Source organism: Oreochromis aureus, linkage group 7, assembly GCF_013358895.1.
Source record: "Oreochromis aureus strain Israel breed Guangdong linkage group 7, ZZ_aureus, whole genome shotgun sequence".
Taxonomy (NCBI): domain Eukaryota; kingdom Metazoa; phylum Chordata; class Actinopteri; order Cichliformes; family Cichlidae; genus Oreochromis; species Oreochromis aureus.
In genome coordinates this window covers 21,586,790-21,610,978 of record NC_052948.1, presented here as the reverse complement: position 1 = coordinate 21,610,978, position 24,189 = coordinate 21,586,790, and the positions used below count along the sequence as shown (strand labels likewise).

The 24,189-nt window shown below is 38.2% G+C and overlaps 1 protein-coding gene across 5 annotated transcripts in view; it reads left to right on the top strand.

Annotated features, from left to right (window-relative positions):
- LOC116330472 (AP-3 complex subunit beta-2) overlaps positions 1 to 24,189 on the top strand; it is a 68,632-nt gene that overhangs the window by 5,170 nt on the left and 39,273 nt on the right. For 4 of the 5 annotated variants that reach the window (XM_031752818.2, XM_031752814.2, XM_031752815.2 and 1 more), the window contains exons 2-7: positions 12,500 to 12,575; positions 13,815 to 13,889; positions 14,179 to 14,274; positions 15,320 to 15,480; positions 20,680 to 20,746; positions 21,156 to 21,338. In XM_031752818.2, coding sequence (XP_031608678.1) covers positions 12,500 to 12,575; positions 13,815 to 13,889; positions 14,179 to 14,274; positions 15,320 to 15,480; positions 20,680 to 20,746; positions 21,156 to 21,338 — 658 coding nt within the window. Of the gene's footprint in view, positions 1 to 2,465; positions 2,526 to 12,499; positions 12,576 to 13,814; positions 13,890 to 14,178; positions 14,275 to 15,319; positions 15,481 to 20,679; positions 20,747 to 21,155; positions 21,339 to 24,189 lie in introns of those variants that run through there. The other variant, XM_031752817.2, reaches the window with a different exon arrangement.

The window sequence follows — 24,189 nt, the reverse complement described above, 5'->3', positions numbered from 1 at the left end:
TAAAGCAAAAATACGTGTTTCCTAAAATGTGATGTTGTAAAACACAACCAGTTTGTGTTAATACTGCAATGCTCACCTTATATCCACAAAGTGTTGTCTTTAAAGTTTTTGTTCAAACTGAACAGTGTTAATATTATTGTTTGCATTTATTATACTATACTGTACTACTGGCTCTGAATGGGCTTCTGGGATTTGACTTGGCACAACTCTGGGTTGTTTGACAGAATTCTTTGTTTTCCATGTAAAGCAACTTGATTGTTGTGCATCAGAGCTAACGTTGTTACATTCCAAGAATTTCTTGGTTTGAATTTCTGGTTGACTGGAGCATTTCTGCGTGGAGTTTGCATGTTCTTCCAGTTCTTCCTTACGTAGTTTTCCTCACGGTTCATCCGTTTCGTCCCGCAGTCCAAAGAAATGCATGTTAAGGTAATCAGTGACTGGGATGGCTTCGCTCTTCCCCTTGTAATTAATTTGGATAAACAGCTATGAAAATGAATACATGCTTCTTTTTCCAGTTTGGATTTGTTAAAAAAAAACAGCTCATAAATTGACTGACTGTCAGGCAACACAAGTGCTATATCAGTGATAGCCAGTAGTGACCAGTGCTTCCTTGGATTTTAAGGCTTGACTACTGGCAGTAATCTTATATTTAGCATAGTAATGACATTGTTAATAATCTTTTCATCTAACTCGAACACAATGTAGCTACCAGCCTTATCTCCATTGTGGCCGCGCAGAGCATGAATATGAATCATCCAACTTTAGACTATACGAGAGTTTATTAATTTATGTCTTCATATATAATTTTGCTCTCATCCTCCTTCATTTAGAGGGTGTGATACCACTGCACTGCACCTAAAGACCAGACAGAGAAAAAAAGACAATCTAAGTTAAGAAAAGGCAGCAGCAGTGCTGTGTTGTTGCTGTCACAAATCAACTGTATTTGGATGTTTAAAAGAAAGAAATGTGATGTTCAGCTTTTGGCTTTTTTGAGTGCTTTAAACTGAGAACCAGGAGATCAGAGTTTGAAATGTGTTAAACTGTCAAATCTATTTTCTGAAAAAACTACAGGAAATTGCAGATATCTGTAAATCTTCTCGGTTTGTTTTTGTTTTTTTGTTTACTGTAAAGATGCTGCCGGCGCAGCAAGCCCAGGGTTTGCTCTTGATGACATCATGGGTAAAAATCTTATTAGTCTTAAGCAAATGTCAACAAATTGTCACTGAGCTACTGCAGATCACAGGAAGCGCGTTATGTCAGTTGTGCTTCAAGGCAGTTTCGTTTTTTGGGGGGGTTTGAGCCACATAGAAATATAACTGGGAGAGAGAGAGAGAGAGAGAGAAAGAGCGAGAGAGATGTCCTCATCACGACACTGCCAAGAACGCTGAGTCATGTAAGATGAGAGAAAAAAAGAGGCACAACGATGGCTATAAAAAATGAATAGGACGGAAGGTTTTTAAACGTAATGCGCGAGCGGAGGGAGGAAATATATCTGCTAAGGCTCGCTGGCGTTGAGTCTAGGTGAGGGCAGATAAAAGAAGCTGTGATAGACGGCGAGATAGCGAGGAGGGGAGACGTGCAGTTTCTAGCTGTTAATGTGAGGATTCGGAGCAGTGATGACACGCACGAGGAGAAGCGAGTGATAACGTGGCAAAAGGTGGGGAGAGGCTGTGTCATTGTTGGAGAGCTGGGATATAAATATATTGTACACACACACACACACACATGCGTACAGAGGAAGAGAGTGACTGGTGCGGCAACAGGAACCACATGAGCAGCAGGGAGGAGTCGCGAAAGGAGAGGCGTCACGGCAGATAAAACTCCACGCCCCTCGCTGCCGAGCATCCATTTACTGAGCAGCTGATGTCTGCTGCTTCACTCAGCAGTAACAGAAGACAGCGAGGAAAAAAATACAACAGAGCTCTGGAGCTACCGCTGGATTTTTAATGGGGAATAGGCAGCAACCTCTCCTCAGGATGGAGCATTTATGAGGAGGCTTGCTGTGCCAGTCTTGCAGGAAATGTCCACATACTTAGCCTTAGAGGGAAGGAGGATTTCTAACAGAGTAGCTGACGCTGCTCTTTGTGGCATGAAAACTGTGTGAGGAGCTCCAGGAGAATTTCCTCCGATTAACAGGAAAGCTTCAATCTTCTTGCAGCTTTTTTTTTTCTTTGTTTTTTCTCTCCACGTGATCCAACCTGTGGTTCCGCAGGTCAAGGCGAAGTTTCAAACATGACCGCCATGCAAAAGCTGCTGCAGCTGCCGGTGAACGCGGTGAACATGGTGAAGACCGTGCAAAGTCAGGTCCAAGGCCAGGAGGAGGACAAGAGCCCAGTGCTGACTCCTGATAGCGGGCAGCAGGCTTGGTACAGCGCCCTGCAGCCTGATGAGCTGCGCCACCTCCGATCTGGAGGTACAGGTGGAGGAGGAGGAGGAGGAGGAGGAGGTGACCAGGAGGAACGAGCCCCACTGGAGGAAGGAGGTGGAAGTGGTGGTGGAAGCAGTTTCCAAACTCAACCGCTGCGGTAGGATGAGAACACATCAGTGCTAGAGTTAAATATGAGAGTATTTAGCTGCTTCTCTTCCAGGGCAGATTTCAGTGAATGCAACTTGAGAACAAGCTTAAAATGTCAAAAATGGGCTAACAGGGTGCTTAAGAGTGTAAAAGTGAGTGTTAGCAGCCCGATCCAGTCTTTTTTTCTCATGTGAAATACTTTGTTTGCCTCCTGTTGCTTAGACGTCCTGTAGAACAAATGGCATGGGCTTTACACCCATGGAAAATTAATCGATTTAGCCGAACTGATCTAAATGTCACCTGACCATGTTGACTCACTCAAATACTTCTCCATACTTGCCACTTAGCTGAGCAGTAATCCAAGCTTCATGTTCTTTAAAGATCTGATCTTTAAAGTTTGTGTAATATATCATATATTTATGTCACCGTTTTTGCATTCATAAGCTTCTGGCTCTTGTCTATATATAGACACATTTACATATTTTGGTTTTCTTTTACTCTCCTTAAAATCCAACAACCTGCCAGGGACTGCAGATGAAGATTACTCTGTGTGGCTAAATGTGGCATATTTAAAGCTTGGATATGACTGTTATGCGTTGCCACTTTTTAAATAGAAATAAATAAACATGCAGTACTGTGGAAAAGTCTTGAGCCACTGAAAAATGGCAATAGGTGCAGCAATTTATAGAAACGTACAGATGTACATGGAAATACAGTCTCTGATGATGGTTTGGCAAACGATAGATGGACCAGTTGAAGGACCAGATGTATCTCTCAGGTCATGTATTAGCTCTTTGTTGGATTTTTGTCCTATTTCTTAAGAACATCAATTTCAGATATTATTCAGCTGCTGTAAATAGTTGTTTCCTCAATTTTTGGTAAGACAGAAAGCACACCGTCCCAAAATATACCAAGTTTTAAGATAGTAGTTCTTTGGAAATCACCTTGTGAGTGCAGTAATGCTATTTAATGACTGTCAAACTATGTTTTCTTTGGCATTTTTCATAGATCAAATAATGTGAAGTGCCTAAGGATGCAACTTCAAATTTACTAATTTGTCTGGTATATGTACACTGTAAAAAGAAAATAGGTGAACCAACTTAATTGAATTATTTCAATTGGTAACACCTAATTTAATTAAGTTCTTTGAAATGAAGTTAATACATTAGATAACACAACTGATTTATCTAATGTATTAACTTCATTTCAAAGAACTTAATTAAATTAGGTGTTACCAATTGAAATAATTCAATTAAGTTGGTTCTTTTTTCAGTGTAGACACAACACTGGTTCATCCCTGGTGCCTTTTTAACGCTCAAGTGATTTAGCGTTAAGTGGCTTAACAAACAAAACCATTCCCTTGAACATGGTCAGCTACAAGGACTGGACAAAAAATGTGTGGAAAAGCAGCTAATGTCCAAAGGAAAACTGAAGAAAGTCTGGAGAACTGCTCCTTAAGAACTCCTTAAAATATTACAAGAAAGTCTGGCTCCTTTGACACAAAACATATGACATGGCAATACTTGTGCACAGTATTGTGCAGAAAAAGTTTACTGCACATTCTGAGATAGCTAGTACGTAGAGTGAATAAATAGACTGTAGGTCTGCTTCTGAAAATTGGCATCATTATCATCAATCTGCTGGTTGTTTTCTCCACTAATGGCCTTGTCTGATGGCCTCAAATCAGACGATATTCAGTTTACAAAAACATAAAAAAAGAGACGAGTAGAAAATGCTTGACCTGGAAAAGCCGGAAACAGAAAATGTCTAAAGGAATTAATTATTAAGCTAGTTACTCGTTAATTTCCTACTGATGCACTAATGAAATAAAAGCGTACTATCTAGGTTCGAGTCTATAAGAATCATCAGGGAGCATTTCATGGACATATGCAACATGTGCAGTGGTGCAGTGCAGAGTAGACTTGGTTTCAAAAAGATGGGGACTGCTATCAAATGTCATGGTGCCCTGGGAACCTGGTCAGTATAAATGCAGATGGATTTATTAAAGAAATAGAAAAAGGAGTGCAGTTGTTTATTGGAATTAGACTGAGTGTATGAACTAAAAGCCATGGAGCTACTATAAGTAATTAGACTGCAAACTACTAAAATGTAAAGTCAGTGCAGTGCTCTTCAGAAGCTGTTTTTTCTTCAAGGGAGATGTAATTATACTTTCAGATTTTTATTGGGTCATACCTACCAGCTACAGCAGTTTCTTTTAATTTTACAAGACTGGAGAGGCGCAGAAATTCACTTCTGGTTGGCTTTAAGAGGCAAATTCTGCATCTGTCACTGTGGAAAATCAAGACGCGGCTCTGCTAAGAGAGCCGGCTTATGTAAAACAGCTTCTTATAAATTCAAGCTGCAACTCCTCAATCTTTGACTCGCCGCTGATTCATGCAAATACATTTTCATATCTTTTGCTTTTGGTGTTATTGCACCCTGTTCTTGATGAACAAACTGACATTACACCTAAAAGTGTGTCATTAAACACATGAAACACTGGCCCAATCCCATGGAGACTTTCCAGAAGGAGTCCCGCTGATGTCTTGGCGATGGTGGCAGGTAACCTGACCGCCCGTGTGCTCTGTTGTACCACACTGGGCTAAATAATTCAGCGCTGGTTTGTAAATTCATCTGTTGTTCAGCAGGACAGGGTTTCCAGAGAAATGAGAAACCTAGTGCTGGTATTGAATTACTGCAGGTCCTTTGAGCTCAAGCTGGGACGTCTAAAACCAGTTAGAGGTTTATTTGTCCTGCAGTTTCTCAATATAGTCTTTTAATTTTATGATAATACACAGAAATTGCTCATACAGTTGGGCCAAACATTTGTTATATAGCACTATGAATACTTTTGCCTTCCAGTTATAACTTTTCAGCTGGGCTTTGAATCTGACAGAAAATAACACTGTTAGATAGAAAACCCTCCCTCCCCCTATGAGTTTGACCATATGTGCCGCCACACCTTCAGCCACGTCTATGATTGCTAATAGTGCATGTGTGACTTGTCACTGTGTGTGTGTGTGTGTGTGTGTGTGTGCAAATAACTGATAATTCCTGTTTGACACATTCAATGTTTGGCCACAGCTACAGCAAATGTAATGAATGGTGCAGGTTCAGTTTTAATTAGATCTTCTAAAGGCTTATTTGTCATCAAACAGGCCACATTAATCCCTGTCACTTTATTAATTAGTTAGGCTGATCGGGGGGGCTAACACAAGCTGGAAAAGCAAATTGAGCCTTTGATAGGGAAGTTTCGCTGTGGCTGCTACATTTAAAAATTTATTTTGTCTTTAAGTCATAATTTACTGATTTCCTGTTTTCTAGAATTGTTGCTGATAACAATCAGTAGAAGTACCATCTCTTTGCTTTCAGCCACAAGCTTTAATTAGAGGTAAAAAGAATGTGTAATTTAAGCAGTGGAAATTTGTCTCATATATGGTTAATTTCTGTTATGAAAATACAGAACTTCATCTCCCATATGAACATATTTACCTTCATACTCCAATTCGACTTGGCATTATGTTGCTGTACTGTAATTTACAGGGTCTTCTATCAATTTTACCACTATTGTGGTAAACATTTTTTTTATACAAGAGTCCATATCACATGAGAGACTATAGAGAATATGAAAAACATTATTGTGCTTTGTTCTTTTACTTTTACTTAATAGAAAATGTGGTTATGTGTTATCTCACCATCAACTGTTGGTGCAAGACTTGGTGAATACATTCATGGTTCCCAGAGGATAAATCCCCGTGACTTTAATGATACCTGATATTCTTAAAGTGGCTTAATGAGATTCATTTTTCACCCATCCTATGGAATATCCCTTTATGATTTACATGGATTAGCACAAAGTTTGTTTTGAATATGTGTTGTTCCTGAGGATGTCCTTTCCCTGAGTTTTTTTTTGTGCCATCTGTTGTTTCCATGTTTACTCATAAAATATGAGTAATGTCAGAATGATAAGAGCATAAGCTGTACATGAGTTAGCGTAAAAGTTGGTGCAAACATTTGTGGTTGCTAGAGGATTAATCCTAATGACTTAAATAATTTGCTGACTTTCCTTTTGTGTCACCAGCAGGTTAAGGTTTACTTTTCCAGTGAAATATCTCTGCATCCACTACTTGGATGGTTCCCAGAGGATGAATCTGAATGACTTTGTTGATCCTCTGGTTGTTCTTTTCAGCACAACCATGAGGTTAACATTTGCTTCATATCCATATGTGACAATTAGACAAACTGATAACTGATTTGAAATCAGTCGTACCTCCCACAGGATAAAAGATAATGACTTTGATACCCTGTGAAGTCTTCATTTAGACTCTAGACATTTAGACAAATTTACTCTGTCATGAAATCAAATTTTTCACTTTCCAATAAAAATTGCAATAATGCTGTCATTCAGATTCAGCATTCAATTTTTTTTTTTAAGCAAAGTTGGCAAGAGTCTGTGGCCATGACTGTACAAAAGCATACAAAAAACAATTACTCTTTGACTTACTATATTTTTAAATGTACATTGTTGACACATTTTTGTGATTTATTTGCTTAAAAGCACCGTTATCGACAGTACACAGTTATTGCGACAAACCTGTTTGCTCTATGCCCTGACTGTGGGCATGATAAACCACATATGTGGCCTAATGTGTGCTCTGATAGCACTTGATAACTGTACGTAAGGTACATATTGTGCCATTAGACGCTTTTATAGCTGTTGGATGTCTTTTGAGGAGCTAGGGCAGGTCATCTACTAACCGGAAGGTTAGTGGTTCGATCCCCGCCTGCTTCAGTATGCTTAAGTATCCTTGGGCAAGATACTGAACCCTGAGTTGCTCCCACTGCATTCATTGGAGTATAAATGTTAGATAGAAAGCACTTAGGCATAGAAAATATTGCTTGTATCAATGTGTTTGTGAATGGGTGAATGAGACATGTATAAAACAGTTGGCATTTTGTTTTATACACCAGTTTGAGTCCTCAGTTAAAGCAGAAATAAACTATAAAAGAACCAGTGCATTTACCATTTTGAGACTTGCCTTGTAATATTTTTCTCTATTTTTCACTTTTAAAGACAAAAAGGTTTTCCCCACATCAAAGTAAGTGGAAGTGGAGGTTTCAGGCTGCGTTGATAGAAATGATCACTTGTTTTAGCCAAAGGCTGTGATTCATTTTCATTATTTTAAAGGATGAAATGAGCCACTTCTGTCCTTTTCTGCTGTAAATCAACATTAGGCTCACTCATCCATATACCAGTATTTTTGGCAAATTATATATGCAATGTCCATTCATTTATTTCTTTGTTTGTTTTGACCAAAATATTAAAAACCCCAGCAAGAGTTCTGCACTTGCATCCAAAAATAATCCTTGCTGTAGTGGCTTAATTTGACAGTCTTTGATGAGTGCAGGTTTTTGAAGTGTGTGACAGAGTGAACTATATTATTCGCAATGCAGTGCAATTATTAACACTTTGATGCTTGGCGGAGCAAAACGCAGAGGCTTTTCTTAGCACACAGACACACAAACGCCTGCGCACACACACACTTTAAACTCGGGGCAGAGTCGTGATAAACCGACTGTGTTCTGCAGCAGCCACCTCCTCACAGACTGCAAGCCTCCATTCACTGCTGTCACATGACCAAAACAGATGAATTATATCGTGCACCCCAGCAGCCTCCCACTCTCACAGCAGAGTAAGTAAAAGTTCTGCCTGCAGTTTGATTATTTTCTTTAGGAAGTCATTTGTAGCACTGGTTGGAGTCTGATTTAAATAACATGCACAGTGTTGGGAGATACATTCACACTGCACAGGAAGATGATAAATTAATCACAACATTGTTTTAAGATCATTTCCTAATACATTCTTTGATTTTTGAATCTTTCAGGCTCTCCTGGCTCTCATCATGCCTGTTCTGATTCATTTACCTGTAACAGATATTCTAAAATGTTTACATTTGTTACCCTTGACCTATTTTTGTCAGCTGAGCTGTTTACATTGTCACTTTGGACATTAAGCATCTGCCTCAAGGCTTCTGCGGCAGCAAATATTTGCAATCTAGGTGTGTAAGCCACGGTTAATGACAAAACATTTAAAACTATGATAAAATGTACAATGAAAACACAGGACGCTCATTATCCTTGTTACACCAATGGACCAATTTCTTACTTGTAAAAAGAAACTATGAAAGGTTGTAGGAGAAGTAGACTGACACATTTCTGGTTGGATATACTTTTTATGGCTAAAAATATCACAGATGCACATATAAATTTATGGCTCAATCACTTGAAGGTTAATGCCAACACCCTCATAAGGCTAAAATTTAAAGTCATGAATTATAAATCTCCATCCCCGAGTCTATCCAGTTTATTAACTGCTTCTCTAGCTCAGGATCATGTGGCGCTGGAGTCTATCCCAGCTGTCTTAGGGCGTGAGGCACCCTTGACAGGTCCCCAATGTCTAATGACTGAGAGACTATATAAACCAAGGTGATCCAATATCTTAATAGCTTTAATTTTAATCTGAAGGAAAATGTTTTGATTTATTTATTTATTTTAATTCAAAGCATTTTGGACACAACTTCACTTACGGAGAAGAGGACAAGATCTGAGGAAGTTACAGCTCTAGCAGTATTTGCAGTACTGCTTGACCAACGTGTTTTGACTTGTAACTCAAATGCAGAGCACACAGTCATATACATCCTTATACAAATCTGCCAATGAGGCACCAACAAGGATGGGCTGAGTCTATGATTGTGTGGTTTACTGTTCCTGGCAACAAGGAGCTCTAGCAAAAACTTTGTTGGCACTTTAGCCGAAAGCTGGAAAAGTACAGGCGAGGGGTGGTGTTTTCCAATTGTGGCCATAAGATATGGAGAATACATATAACTGCAAATCAGTAATATGTATGCATTTACTGTAGTAATCACTGAATATCTGTTGATTTAATTTATTAAATTGAAGGATCTCACATGTGGGTGAGCCTCTACAGAGTGTACCACCTAATACACCTGGGATAGGCTCCAGCCCCTCAAGTCTGAACTGGAGAAGGATGAATGGATCTGACATGAATTACAGAAGAGTAATGATGTCTTTTAAAAGCTCATACAACTAATAACATATTTTAACTTTGGTAGCAGAAGCTGTATATTGCAACTTGCATGTTGTAGCGATATAAATAAAGAAAAATTTTTTACATTTGCACCTCACAGTTTAGGAGGTATTAGCCAAATTCGAATGCCCGCACTATAATACTAATTTTTCAGATATACTTCAGTTAAAAGAGAAGCTCTAAGAAATACTCTCAATGGCAGCAGTGAGGTTGTTTGTGTGAGGGGAAACCCCAGTTTTGCCACATCTGAACCTCCCATCTCTCACCTGTTCCAAAACAAGTGTGCAGTCACTCATTTATCAGAGACTCTGGACTCGGTTGTTAGAGTCGATAATGATCCCACGTGGTAATACTGTCAGATGCAACAAAGGCTCTCCGGGAAACCGGGAAATCACTTAACTTCATTTTATTGCATTCTTTGTTGCCTTGGAAACTCGCTGGGGGAAATGTGCAGCAATCACTCCACCCACCACCAGCTGAACTCCACCCTTCATTTCCCACACCACCAAATGACAAGGCCCTGATTCCTAATGAAAGGTCTGTCTGCTGGGAGAGTTGTCCTGTTTGGTGGTTTTAGAGTAGTTTAGGGTTTTCCTTTTGTGCTAAGTAGGGTCAGACTTAAAGAAACTTACTGTATGAGTGTAACTGATTCCACAATTAGACGTGAAAACATTTCAGAAGCTGCTTTTATTGAATCATATTGTTATTGTGGGTAATTCAACAGCTGGCTGAGGGGCAGAAATTGAATAGTACCCACTTGGCTAACACTGCCAAATTTATATCTATGTACACTGTTACTATTAAAAGAAAATAAGACTTACAAGTTGCTTTCAAGTGGTTATGATTGAAGGTATTATATAGACGACTCCTCAAAGTTGTCATGCATTTCTGTCTTTGTGGAATGAAAATACGTGAAGTCTTTTTGTAGCTTAATTATGGGGAAGCAGCAGAATGAATGCTAAGGTTGCTTGAAAATGCCATCCATCAGTATTTCAGAATTCAATTAGCCTGGTGTGTTTGTCTTGACAGCTGCAGCAGTTGTTCCTGTCTGTACTGTTGTGTTGTCTCATTGAAACCAGTGTTTGCAGGTTCTCCTACAGGCAGGTTTGGTGGAAACTGTCAGTGCCGTTTATTTGTGTTTGTTTTGCAGCTGGGTGGAGATGTCGGCTTAGATCTACTCAAACTGCTGTGTGAGCTGACCGCTCTGTTGTTTCTGACAGCAATGATGGATGAGCAAAGCTGGAGAACAAAGCACTGTTATACAGTAGTCTGTATGCAGATACAAAGCACAGCTGTTAGAAAATAATATACAATAAAACAATCAAAAATATATATACTGGTGATAATACAGTAGAGGTGCTTTTACATGATATACTTTGCCAAGTCCAAGTTAGATGGAATTTCATGTCACCCACATATGGCTCCTGGATAAAAACTAGAGAATGCGTTTTCAGTTTGCTGTGTCAGTATTTCGTTGGCACTCAATGATGGACAAACTGTACAACAGATGCAACAGGTGATGGAGGCAAGTATGCTAGCAGAGCTTATTGCAAAGCCAAAAATAGTATTATGTCTAGATGCAGCAAATGTTAATAAAATATATAATACACATTAAAAATTGTAAATATTACAGTATCAGATGACAGAAACTACGGAAGAGGATTAGGGCCACTGGGGAAAAAAAGTGGGCACGTCTATTTTTTCTTCTTCCAGAATTCTGAGAAAAAAGTCAGAATTCTGAGATTTAAGTCAGAATTCTGACTTTAATCTCAAAATTCTAGAAACGAAGAAAAAAAAAAAGATGTGCCCACTTTTTTTTTTCCAGTGGCCCTAATCCTCTTCCGTAAAAAACTGATATCAAAAGTAATAAAAGTAGTAAAAACTAAATCTAAAACTAGCTTTAGCTTGAGTCCTACAAGCTAAATCCGAACACCTCAAATCTTTATTTGGTTTCTGTTTAGTAATCTAAAAACCTGAAGTGGAAAATGAACATTAGCCAAAGTACAGCTTCATTTGAATAAAATAAAACAGCAAAAGCTTTTATACCCAAAGAACAAGTTAATAGGAAAAAGCGAGCAGACATTCTCTGCTATGGTTTAAAATCTTGTGGTTTAATAGCAAGAACCATCATTAAAGTTTATATAGAGTCAACTGGAAAAGCTTTACAATTTTATGTTTACATTGTTTGGTCAAGTAAAAATATTATAAATTATAATTTTTATGAATTAGTAATACTTTTCAACTCTGCAAATGATAACAAAATATTTTACTTGATTTGGTCATCGTTTTGTTGATTTAGCGTGGTAATCATATGTTCTTTACACGGTGACGTCAAAAATCAGGATGCTTATAAAAAAGCAAAGTACCTGTATGAAACCAAAGAACAGCGATAAACCCTTGCATATGACGGTCTGCAATTAGAAAATGCTGAAGAAATAATATCATTTATCAAACAAGCTGCTGATTAATTCACTAATCAGCTGACTGGCCCATGATTTGGCTAATAAAATCACTAGACTGTTTATTTAAATAATAAACAACTGTCTATGATACTGATAGACCTAATGTATTCTATTTTATGTATTGTTCTACTTCCAAAATATTTCTTCACCCATTTATAAACAGTCTGTGTTTGAGAAGTCATTTTGTTTTAGCGATTATGTCACTTTCTAATTATCCAAGTATTTTATGTTCAGATGTTTCTTTATTTTGTAAGGCTTTCCTACTTCAAAGAGAATCATTTTGGGGTCACAGCTGTAGTCTTTGATCAATTTTGAGCTTTAAAAGTAAAACATATCGGTACTTCTTGTTGCATTCTGGGTGTTTTGTGGTTTCCATGCTGTGAAATATATTTTTATAATGTTTTCTTCCCACAGACATGACGACTTGAAAGAGATGCTGGACAGCAACAAAGACTCCCTGAAGCTGGAGGCAATGAAGCGGATTGTAGCTGTGAGTATAAATCAAATGGACACAATGGGAAATTGGGATCACATCAAGAGTGAGCCATGAAGTTTATTATCATGCTTTAAAAAATGTCATGGATAATTCTGTTGTATAAAGCTATTTCTGAATAGAGAACAGAACAGAATAGCCCTTTATTGTTGTTGTATATGTACAATGAAATTGTGGGTGCTCCACACCAACTGTGCCGTAATAGAATATAAATAGTAGACAGGAATAAATAGCAAACAGGGGAAAATGTACAGTCAAGAGGGATATATACAAAACAAAAGAAATATATACAAAAGTAAGAGAAAGTCATGTTTACTGTGGACGATAAACAAAAGATCGTCATAGCCACCATGTCTGTCATTACTTCAAGAAGTCCTATTTTGAAGCCTCGAACTGAGCTGAGTGTCTTTGCAGTCTCCATCTTGATGATTAGCAACAGGTAGTGTTAACTGTGAAACCAAGGGACACAGCTGACATCTGATTAGCCAGCATACCCATAATACTCCTGTCTGACTCTAATAATGACCATAATTTTTAAAAAATTACTTCAGTTATTATATAACTGATCTTTTCTGACAACTATGTCACTGATGCTCTAACGAGCTGTTGAACAGTTAACTCAGTGGCCTAATGAAGTGGCCAGTGGGTGTAGATTCACATATAAACCTAGAAATCTTTATATTTTATTTTATTTTTTTAACTAAAGTAAGTGGCTAGCTGGAACAATAACATTGCAGAAAGGGGCAGATTTCCCCCCCTTGAGATTTCACTGATCAGCAGGTACACAGGTGCACAAGTTCAAACCTTTGAATGCAAAACACACAATGCATCAAGTTTTACTTATTCTGAGACTAAGAAAAGGCCAGAAGCATGCTCTCTATACCAAAACTGGCGATTAATCTCATGGTATTATTGTCAAAATGCAGTCATTTAAAAAAACTATGCTCTGAGCCATAAGACAAAGGCAGCCTCCAATGATTTAACTACTGTGATAAGAGATGCAAACTGTGCAGTCAGCTGTTAAATATTCATACTCTGTCAGATTTCTACTTCTGAGGCTCCACACCCATCTTTTCATTCATCATTCCTGCCAGGCCAAGAGCACGAAGAAAAAGCATCAAAAGACAAAATAAAACATAAAAAAATGTATTTTTTCTCGCCAGCGATTGAAATAGTTGAAAAATGCCATATTGTGAAATCTTTATTATGCTTTTTGGGTGCGTCTTTTCTCTGCAGATGATTGCCCGAGGTAAAAATGCATCAGATCTCTTCCCTGCTGTGGTGAAAAACGTGGCTTGTAAAAACATAGAGGTTGGTAATGAACCTAGTCTCATGTTGCTTCATGTGCTACAGGCTCTGCATTCTTTATTTTCCTTCCTATTATCTTATCACGTTTTCCAAACCTCCGTGGAGTGCAGTTTTATCTCAAATAAGCAAAATTGCAATTTCCTTCTCCACTTTTGCATGTTTTAATAACTGTGCTTTACTGAACTCATCTCAGTGAAAATAATTAAGCTAATCTACATAGGTTGGATGAAATTGTTAAAATTTAAATGATTACATTTGTTTCTTCTTTCCCTCTTACTGTTCGTCTTTCCAGGTGAAGAAGCTGGTCTATGTTTACTTGGTGCGTTACGCTGAGGAGCAGCAGGATCTTGCTCTGCTTTCAATTTCCACGTTTCAGCGAGGTTTGAAGGTACAGCAGTTTATATATGTGACAGTATTTCAGATTTGAGATAATATAACCTATTTTTGTAGAGCCTCTTGTCTTAATATTATATAAAAATTAGCTGCAATTCACCTAGCTTGCACGATAGTCCTCGTTAACTATGAGTGAATGGCTCTAAAAGCCTAACTTGTTTACAACATTTGGACAAAAAAAGCTTAAATGAAACTGAATTGAACGCATTAGCGCGGTTAGCTCGTTAACGCGTTAGCACCATCCAGCCCCATGCACGGAGCGATCCGCGCTAACTTGCTAACGGAGATTCGCCGCGTTAATGCGGTTATGGCGTTAACGTCATTTTAACGAGATTAGTGCTGACAGCACTAATTTAATTATTAGTTATGATTCATCTCTGGTTCTCTTTCACACCACGTCTCTCTCCTGTCTTCATCCACTTACCCCCAACTGGTCACAGCAGATGGTCGCCCCTCAGTGAGCCTGATTCTGTGTGCAGTTTCTTCCTGTTAAAAGGGAGTTTTTCCTTCCCACTGTCACCAAAGCACTTGCTCATAGGGGTCATATGATTTTTGGGGCTTTCTGTTTTCCTTGTATTATTGTAGGGTTTTTACCTTACAAAATAAAGCGCCTTGAGGCAACTGTTGTTGTGATTTTGCGCTATAAACGAAATGAAAATGAATTGATTTAAATATCTGGAATTACTGGATAATTTGGCCTGAAATCACGACCAAATAAATAAAATTTAAAACTTTTTATATTAGAACCAGCTATGGCAGTGCTGTGTTTTAGTGCTAATTTCCTAAAAATGGTAAGCTACTTTACTTAACAGTGTTGTATTTCATTACTGACTGACCTTTATATTATTCATTGTGATCATGTTAGCATGCTGAGTTTAGCATAAAGCTGCAGGAACTACTAGCCCTGGCAACAGCACCACAGAGGTGCTAGCATAACTACAGATTCCTTTTTTAGATTTTATTAGTATTTTGCAATGAACAAAATGCAACATTTCACCACCTCTAAAAGTGTATTTTTCCACCACTTTGTATTTCTCCAGGATCCGAACCAGTTGATCAGAGCCAGCGCCCTGCGAGTCCTCTCCAGCATAAGAGTAACAATCATTGTTCCAATAATGATGTTGGCCATCAAAGAAGCTGCTTCAGATATGTCTCCGTATGTCAGGAAGACCGCAGCACATGCAATCCCTAAACTATACAGGTACAAACCCAAAAGGACAGTTTTAGGATTATAAAACAAAGTTATCATGATTTATTGAGTTGCTAGCTCTTAGTGTGTCAGTTATTATAACGACTGATGATCAAATCTTTTCCTTACAGTCATTATAAAATTATTATTTTTAATAAAAATTGAATTAAGATTGAAGAAAGCAAAGAACAGAAAAATTGGCCGTCTCTCATTTCAAACAGTTATTTTGTGCATTCCACATTATTTACGTCATAGTTATATCCCTTATATTCCCATAGTTATTACCTCCTTTACAACATTTCTTCACTTCATTGAGTTTTTTGAAATTTGTTTAGCCACAGCTGTCCAATATGGAACGCCAGGACTGCCATAATGAATTACTTAAATACACCATTAAATAATTAATTAAATGTGGCAATAATTAATTAAAATGGGAATTAATTAATTAAATAAATAGTTATGACACATGTAATTAATTAATTATTGACACATTTAATTAATTATTTATGTATTTCATATTTTAATTAATTATTGACACATTTAATTAATTAATTATTGACACATTTAATTAATTATTTATGTATTTCACATTTTAATTAATTATTGACACATTTAATTAATTATTTAATGATATATTTATTTATTTCATTTTGGCAGTCCTGGCGCCTGGCTCTCATCATGAATTAATTTTATCTGTCAGCCTCACCCATCAAACTCACGGGGCGGGGTTAACGCTGCCCATGCAGCTTCTCTAACATTTGATTGGTTGCCGTGCAATGTAAGTCAAAACAGGTCGATCCTAGATAATCGATTGCTTCTGTAGACTTGGGGCAGCCAGGTATCCCAGAATGCGTTTCAAATCACAGGCAGCAATGGTGGTGGTGTAGTTTTAAATACCCCGTTTTTCTGTCACCAGCTACACTTTTAACAGTGTTTTAGCCGTGAATGTCGCGCTGTAATCTTCACATGTCTGGTCAGGTTGTCAACATAGAACATGTTTGCAAAAGTGCTCAGATGTTTTCAGAGATTTCAGTAGCTCTGCTAACAGTCAGCATGCAGAGTGCACCGAGGGGTTACGTCAACCGGTTTGTTTACATATTCCACTCTCCGTGTTCCACATGTTGCATTCGCAGATTCGCATTTTCACCGAACGATCGTCTCTTTCCGCCTGGTCTTGTGTCTCTGTGCTTCTGTAACATAAAGAACGAGCTGACATGTTTCTCAGGACACCAGCGATCAGCTCAGCAGGCCCTCAGTTTACCTGCATGCGTCCTCCTCACCTGTCAGCTGTTTAACACCTGCTGCTAATTCAAGAAACACGCCCACGTTACCTGGTGATAGTCACAGTTTAACTGGGCAGCCGGTGCTTGATATAACGCAATGTCAGCGCATTTTTCTGCACAACATAAGTAAATATAGTATTTTTCCCGAGCGCAGAGCTGCTGGAGCTTGTTTCCTTACAGAGGACTTTATAGGCGAACCCACTTTATCGGCAGCTGATGTCCAATCACCGCACACAGCTTTGAAACCTCACCTGAGTTTTAGCTCTCAGTGGTTAAACGCTGGACTTAATTCACTCAGGTTTTGTCTGTCGGGTCACGTTTACTTCGCTGTTTTATTTACAACTGAGCAAATCGGTTTGGCTGAGGTTAAAGTTACGTTTCATAACTGCAGAGTTTTACAGACGTTTAATGATTCACTGGCACATGTGTTAGACTGAACTATTCGCTTTTCTTTATCTGGTGTGTTTCGGATTTAACAGTGAATTTTGAGATTAAACTGACTTTTAAAATGTTTTTATACAAAGAGGAAAGAGAAGGCGCATTTCCACCGAGAGGAGCAGAGTTTGCAACAGCATGTTCAAGATGAAGACTGCAACCTGGACAGAAATATTATATCATCTGTTTTAATAGTTATTTAACTGTATTCTAAGCACCAGCTATGTTAGAATTTTTAGAGTTTACTTAACTAAAAATAAATGAGGTTAACATATAATTTGTGTGATTTCTCTCTCTCTCTCTCTCTCTCTCTCTCTCTCTCTCTTTTTTTTTTTTTTTTTTTTTTTTTTTTGCTTTTTCGGTCATGTTATGTTTAACTGTAAAAGGTTTGTTACAAACTATGAAACACATCGTGCAGACTTGTTAGATGTTAGAAGAAAACTAATACTGCTCATGAATGAGACTAAAGGCAGGAAGGTGTCCTTTAAAACTAAACATGTTAATAGGACCTCCCTATTTATATCGTAGTTTATGATATAGCACGTGTATTTCAGTAATAGCCTACTGATTTCAGCAGCTCACATGGGCGTTATCTGTGATACTCCTTAACTATAATTTATCCAAGTTAACGTCAGTTAACCATTCAGACAGTTCTTTTGCAATGAAAACATAAACACCCATGCTGCGTAATGTTTACATTATAGCTGCTTATGCAGTAACCATGGTAACCACGGACTCTGCGCGGCTGGATCGACGGAGGTCAGACAACAATTTTACATGTATGATCTTAAAACAGGACACAGCCAATATCCGTGCTGGCCTCATATCAAATGTGACCGCAGACTGAGTCTATGTTTGATGTTTGCTTTATATCTAATCTTCCTCTCAAACATTTAAACAGCAGCGAGTCTGCAGCTGAGGGAATACAAACTCAAATTGTCGGAACAGGTTCGATCGTGGATTCATTTGGTAATTTATTAAATGTATAACTGTTAGTCTAATCTGCTGCTGAGTCTCTGACGCTGATGAAAATGCAGATAACACAGATCACGAACACCTGTTCAACCAATCACTTTCATTCCACTTTGATCTGCGACAAACTGACGGTTCATCTCTGTTACAGTGTTGCGTTAGACTGCTGTATTTTTGTGTTCTTTATGCTGTAGATTTTCACGTCTCTGGAATAGTTGGCAGTATTAAGGATGCTTTTCTGTAAAATCATATTGATATGACCCGTGACATATTCGTAGATGACAGTTAGATAGTCAGCTGGGAAACTCTGTGTTAACTCAGAGATCTGAAGATATCGTGGAGAGATGCTGATCTTGCTCCGTGGTGTACAGGTCACCCTCATGATTAATATTCACAATAAAAATATTAGCCGAACATCATGAAGTCTGTATGTGTTTCATAGTGTCGAACAACCTTTGTACAGTTAAAGCCAGCAGTTACTACATGACGGAAACACCAACGTTTTCTCTTTTATACGTTTATACACAGGTCACGCTGATTACTGAACAGAAACCCAAAGATCAGCTGTTAGTCGAATTTATTTGCTCTCTCTCCTCCTTAAACATGTTTTTAATGTTAGTTATAATTCAGAAATGGCGACTGAAACACGTAGGACACATAAGAACATCAGGAAATAACACCCCGATAAATATAACCTCAGTAAAAGAAGTCAGTGTCAGCGGGGGTTATTACAGCTGTGTAACGGGGCCTGCGCTTTGTCGGCGGTAATAACAGCTCGATTGCTTGCGAGGCGAGCGGGTCTATCCCACGCTTTGCCGTGAGACTGGGCAGACATCTCCGAAATCATCGAAGCACTTTTGCAAAGAGGCTGTATCTTGACAAACCGATCACACATGTGAAGATTAAACCACTACATTCTCGGCTAAAAACATATTAAAACAGTATTTGGTGACACACAAACAGGGTTTTTCAAAGTTCAGTTCTGCCGGTTGTTGTGGGCTAAAAACAATGGCCACCAGGCCAAAGCAATGGTTTTGAGTCGATCAGCGTTAACCCCGCCTCCTGAGTTTGATGGGTGAGGCTGACAGATAAAATTAATTCATGATGAGAGCCAGGCGCCAGGACTGCCAAAATGAAATAAATAAATATATCATGAAATAATTAATTAAATGTGTCATTAATTAATTAAAATGTGAAATACATAAATAATTAATTAAATGTGTCAATAATTAATTAATTAAATGTGTCAATAATTAATTAAAATATGAAATACATAAATAATTAATTAAATGTGTCAATAATTAATTAATTACATGTGTCATAACTATTTATTTAATTAATTAATTCCCATTTTAATTAATTATTGCCACATTTAATTAATTATTTAATGGTGTATTTAAGTAATTCATTATGGCAGTCCTGGCGTTCCATAGTCCAAAGGTCCCACCTCTGAATTTGAATTGGGTTGAGGTCTGGACTTCACTGGCTCATTGCAACACCTCGATTCTTTTCTTTGTCACTCATCCTGATTTTCTGGTGTGTTTAGGCTCATTTTCCAAGTTCATGGTCCAATTTGGGACAAGAGTTTGCTGTCAGTCAGATAGCCTCATAACTGACCATAAAATACGTTGACATACAGAGAAGTAAATGGTCGACTGGAAAGTGCTGCAAGTCTGGTGGCTGCAAAACAAACCCAAATCATCACCTCTTCACCAGCATGCCTGACAGTTGGTATGAGGTGTCCAAACAACGTTGTTCCAGAAGTTCCAGTGTAGTCTTCGGATTTTAGCAACTTCTCTGAGCATTGCACGGCTTTATTGTATCAGGATAAACCCTTTGAGATGTAACGTCTTGTTTTTTAGGAGTGGCCAAACAGACATTCATACAAAAGAGAACAAATTTGCTGGGGTGTCGATTTCAATATTGTGTTAACATGCATCTGAATTCTCCAGACCAGCAAACTAACAACTTGTCTGCTTTTATGGAGGTGGTCATAATTCATCAAGTGAATTTGATTAGCAGCACCTGTCTGCTACTTACCCTCTTAATTCCAGTGGAAGCAGTAAGAGTGTGCTTAGTTTTTCACAGGACTGCGTACAGTCCTATAGAAACTTTATTTTTCATGTGACCATTTCTCTTTTTCACAAACTTTAACACAGTAGGAAATGTATAAATTTGATAGAGAAAAACACAGTATGTGTAGTGATTTTTATTTAAGACATTTAGAATCAAACAATCATTAAGTAATAATGTGATTACATTCCAGTTTTTATGAATTCTTTGTTGTTTTTTCTTTGTGGGAGCCTTGATTCCCAGTCTGAGAACTGCTAGGCCTGCTAGATCAAATGTTGATATGACTTGCTGCCACTATAAAACTTTAGCAGTAAAAAACAGACTCCTGAGAACCCATTGCTGCTCTAGCAGTAAAATCCATTTTCTTTATACCCTTGAGGATGATTACTTACAGTTCCTGGAACAATTCTTCATGCATTTTTACTGATTTATTCTTCTCTCCTCTCAGTTTGGATCCTGAACAGAAAGACCAGCTGATTGAAGTCATAGAGAAACTCCTCGCTGACAAAACCACGGTGTGTTTTTCCTCTCTTCTCTTTGTTGATTCAGTGTTTTCTCCAGATTTTATTTCCAGCAAAGGCAAATACAATTTTGCAAACCACACAGTGCACAAAATATCAGGGACCAGCTGCTGTGCACAGCACCAGATTGCATTTAATGCCCCGGTTGTTTCAAAGCTTATCATTTGTTTAACCAGTCTCCTTTTTCACCTTGCAGTTTTTGCATTAGCTCTTTCTCTGGGAAATGCACCAAAACCAGAAACAGATTGCAGATGTCAGTCAGTCGTTACAGGTTTTTTGTACCGTTGAAGATTTAATTGTACAATGCATGGATATTGTTAAATCCCGCAGGGCTAACTTGTAACCTCCTAAAGGAAGATTCATGAACTTTATCTTAATATGTGTGGTCTGAAATGCACTGCAGTTGGTGGCAGGAAGCGTTGTGATGGCTTTTGAAGAGGTGTGTCCAGAGCGCATTGATCTGATCCACAAGAACTACAGGAAGTTGTGTAATCTCTTGATTGATGTTGAGGAGTGGGGGCAGGTCGTCATCATCAACATGCTAACCCGCTACGCCAGAACGCAGTTTCTCAACCCAAACATCAATGTAAGTAAGAAACACACAGCACAAGAAAGCAAGCTGGCCAACAGGTGTTACATTTTTGACGAGTAACAAAGTAACAATGGAACAATGGAACATATAGCCTAATGTGAAACAATAGATTTGGTTAGTTACAGAAATCTATTACCATTGTACTGTTCTTATTATCCTAGTTATTCTCGGTTCTATGTCCCCCTTTGTCTGTGTGAGTTTTTTCCGCGTCACTCTTTCACTCTGCTTCTTGTTTTATTTTGAATGTGTTTTTCTATGTTGTGACTTCCCTCCTTCGATCTGTTCGCACCCTACTTGGTTCAAGTGTTCCTTACCTAACCTAAGCTCGCTTCCTTGTGCAAATTTATTCTGTAGGTGCGGGTGAGAAATTGAAGAGCGGTCCAAAAAATTTCCAATTTCCAACTTTGCTCTTTCCAATCTTCTTCCTCCTTTTCCTAATCACGTTTACTTGACTTCATTGGAAGAGTTTATGAGATCAGGGAGCACTTGGGTTAACCAATTCCTCAGTTTGACAGTCTTCAGTTTTTATTTAACTGAGAGTGAAGTAAGAAACAGAGAAGCAGCAGATGTTCACACTGGAACAGGTAGAATAAGAGATTCATAGGTTAGAGCCTCATAGAATACGTTCATGACTAATTTGTGTGCCACATAAACATTAATTTATACTGAGCAGCAGTAACACTTTACATGCAGACTCTACTTGTATCGATGAATTTTAGTACATAATATAAACAAAATATCGCCGGCTTCATCCCTGCGTGTTGCGACACTCCATGAAAACTTACAACCCTAGAAATGAGTTTAGCCATTATGTTCTGTCACTACTTTCTAATTTGCATATGAATTACATATTGGGCGACTACGGTGCAGCAGAAGTTTATAGGTACATGTCTTGCAATAATACATCTTTAATTTTCTACTATTGTGACTGTGCAGTGGTACAATCACCCTGTCATTTATTTTCCTCTCTCGCTGCCACCTTATTTCAGTATATTTATCAGTTTCTCAAACACACCTGTTGACTTATTTTTGTCAAAAGTGACTAGGCCCAAATGGAACAATTTTTTTTCACAACATTGTTATTGTAGTAATTGCCCATAAATGTGCTGCAGCCATTTTACAATAAGGACATTTTTCCACACTGTCGCTCCTTTTTTACCATTTCGTGACTTGCATAGATTATTTAAAAAGGACCTATTATCCATCCATCCAATTTTCTGCTGTTTTTCTGGGTCGCAGCAGCAGCAGTCTAAGCATAGACATCCAGACCTTCCTTTCCCAGCCACCTCCTCCAGCTCTTCTGAGAGGACACTGAGGCATTACTAAAGCCAAAGCCAAGAGATATAATCTGTCCAGCATATCGTGGGCCTCCTGACAGGACCTCCTCCCAGTAGGATAGGTTCAAAATACCTCAACTGGCTCCTTTCAGTGCTGAGGACTAGTCCCTCTAGTCTGAGTCCTCTAGTCTCCTGAATGATGGAGCTCTACACCCTATTGGTAAGCTTTGTTCCCGACTTATGAACAAGACTGATATGTATGCCAACAAACCTGATGGCTGTCCCTCCCTGAGTTTGGGTCTGGCAGAGGTTTCCTATTGTTAAAGGGAGTTTTTCTTTTCCCCTGTTTCCAGCTGCTTGCTTGTGAAGAATTATCTTGTGGGGGTTGCTCTCTGTTAAGACCTTATAATATAAAGCACCGTGTGGCAACAGTTGTTGTGATTTGACATTATATGAATAAATTGAACTGAGATCAGTTCTTCATGAGGCCCGAAAGACCACATCATCTGCAAAGCACAGCGATGAGAATCCTGAACTACCAAACCAGCTGTATAATTATATGCACGGCTATAAAATTTATATTGGTATTGAATTGTTTAGATTTAGGTTTAAATGGAGACAATAAAGTAGGAAAAAAGCACCCCGACCCTGACTTGTTGTTGATCAGTGTAGTTTTTCTACTGTATATTTGCATATTGCATATATAATTCATTCAAACGGACCTCAAGATTTAAAGTGTTATTGAAATGCAGATGGTTTGTTTTGCAAGAGATAACATGCAAGGTATGTCTAAATAATATCATTTGTCTGATATAATTTACATTTTTTAAGTCCTTCTAACATAAAAAAATATTAAAAACCAAAGTCGGTGTCATTAGAATATCTTGAAATATGTTTCATATATAAAGGAAACAGTATAGGTTCACTACAAACCCATTTAAGAAGAAGATATAAAAATAAAAGTATTTAATGAAACCATTCTAACAAGTAGAAGTTTGGTTGCTTGATGGTTAAACATGGCTGAAGTTTCATGTAAGGTCCAAGTAATCCCTGTGAGCCAAAACCCCAGACTGCTCTTTGAGCTCAGTTTCAGACACATTCTCTTCTCTTGCCTTGGTGTGATATCGATGAGCGCAAACCATGTTTTTGCAAGGGGCAGCCAATCAGCAGAATTTTGGCTTAAATGAAGGATAAAGAGAGGAGGAGCTAAAAGCATACAGATGATGAACTGAGAGTAGTATAACATAAGCAGTCGACAGATGAAAAGAGCCAGCTAAAGAGCAACAGCAGCTAGTTTTAAGCTAACATAATGGTAGCTAATGATAAGCTTGAGTATCATAAAATTCACACTGGTACATTTGATGCTCAATATACATCTGATAAACAGTTTGATTACATTGTCACACTGTATGAGTTTATCCCTAAGCATCAGGGTCCAACAAAATTGCATCCACTACAACAACAGTTTCACTAACACCGGCTAACAGCAGCTAACAGTATCTAACAGAGGCTAAGAGGTTAACAGTAGCAAAAACAGCAGTCTTTCAAGTATCCTTAACATTCAACTC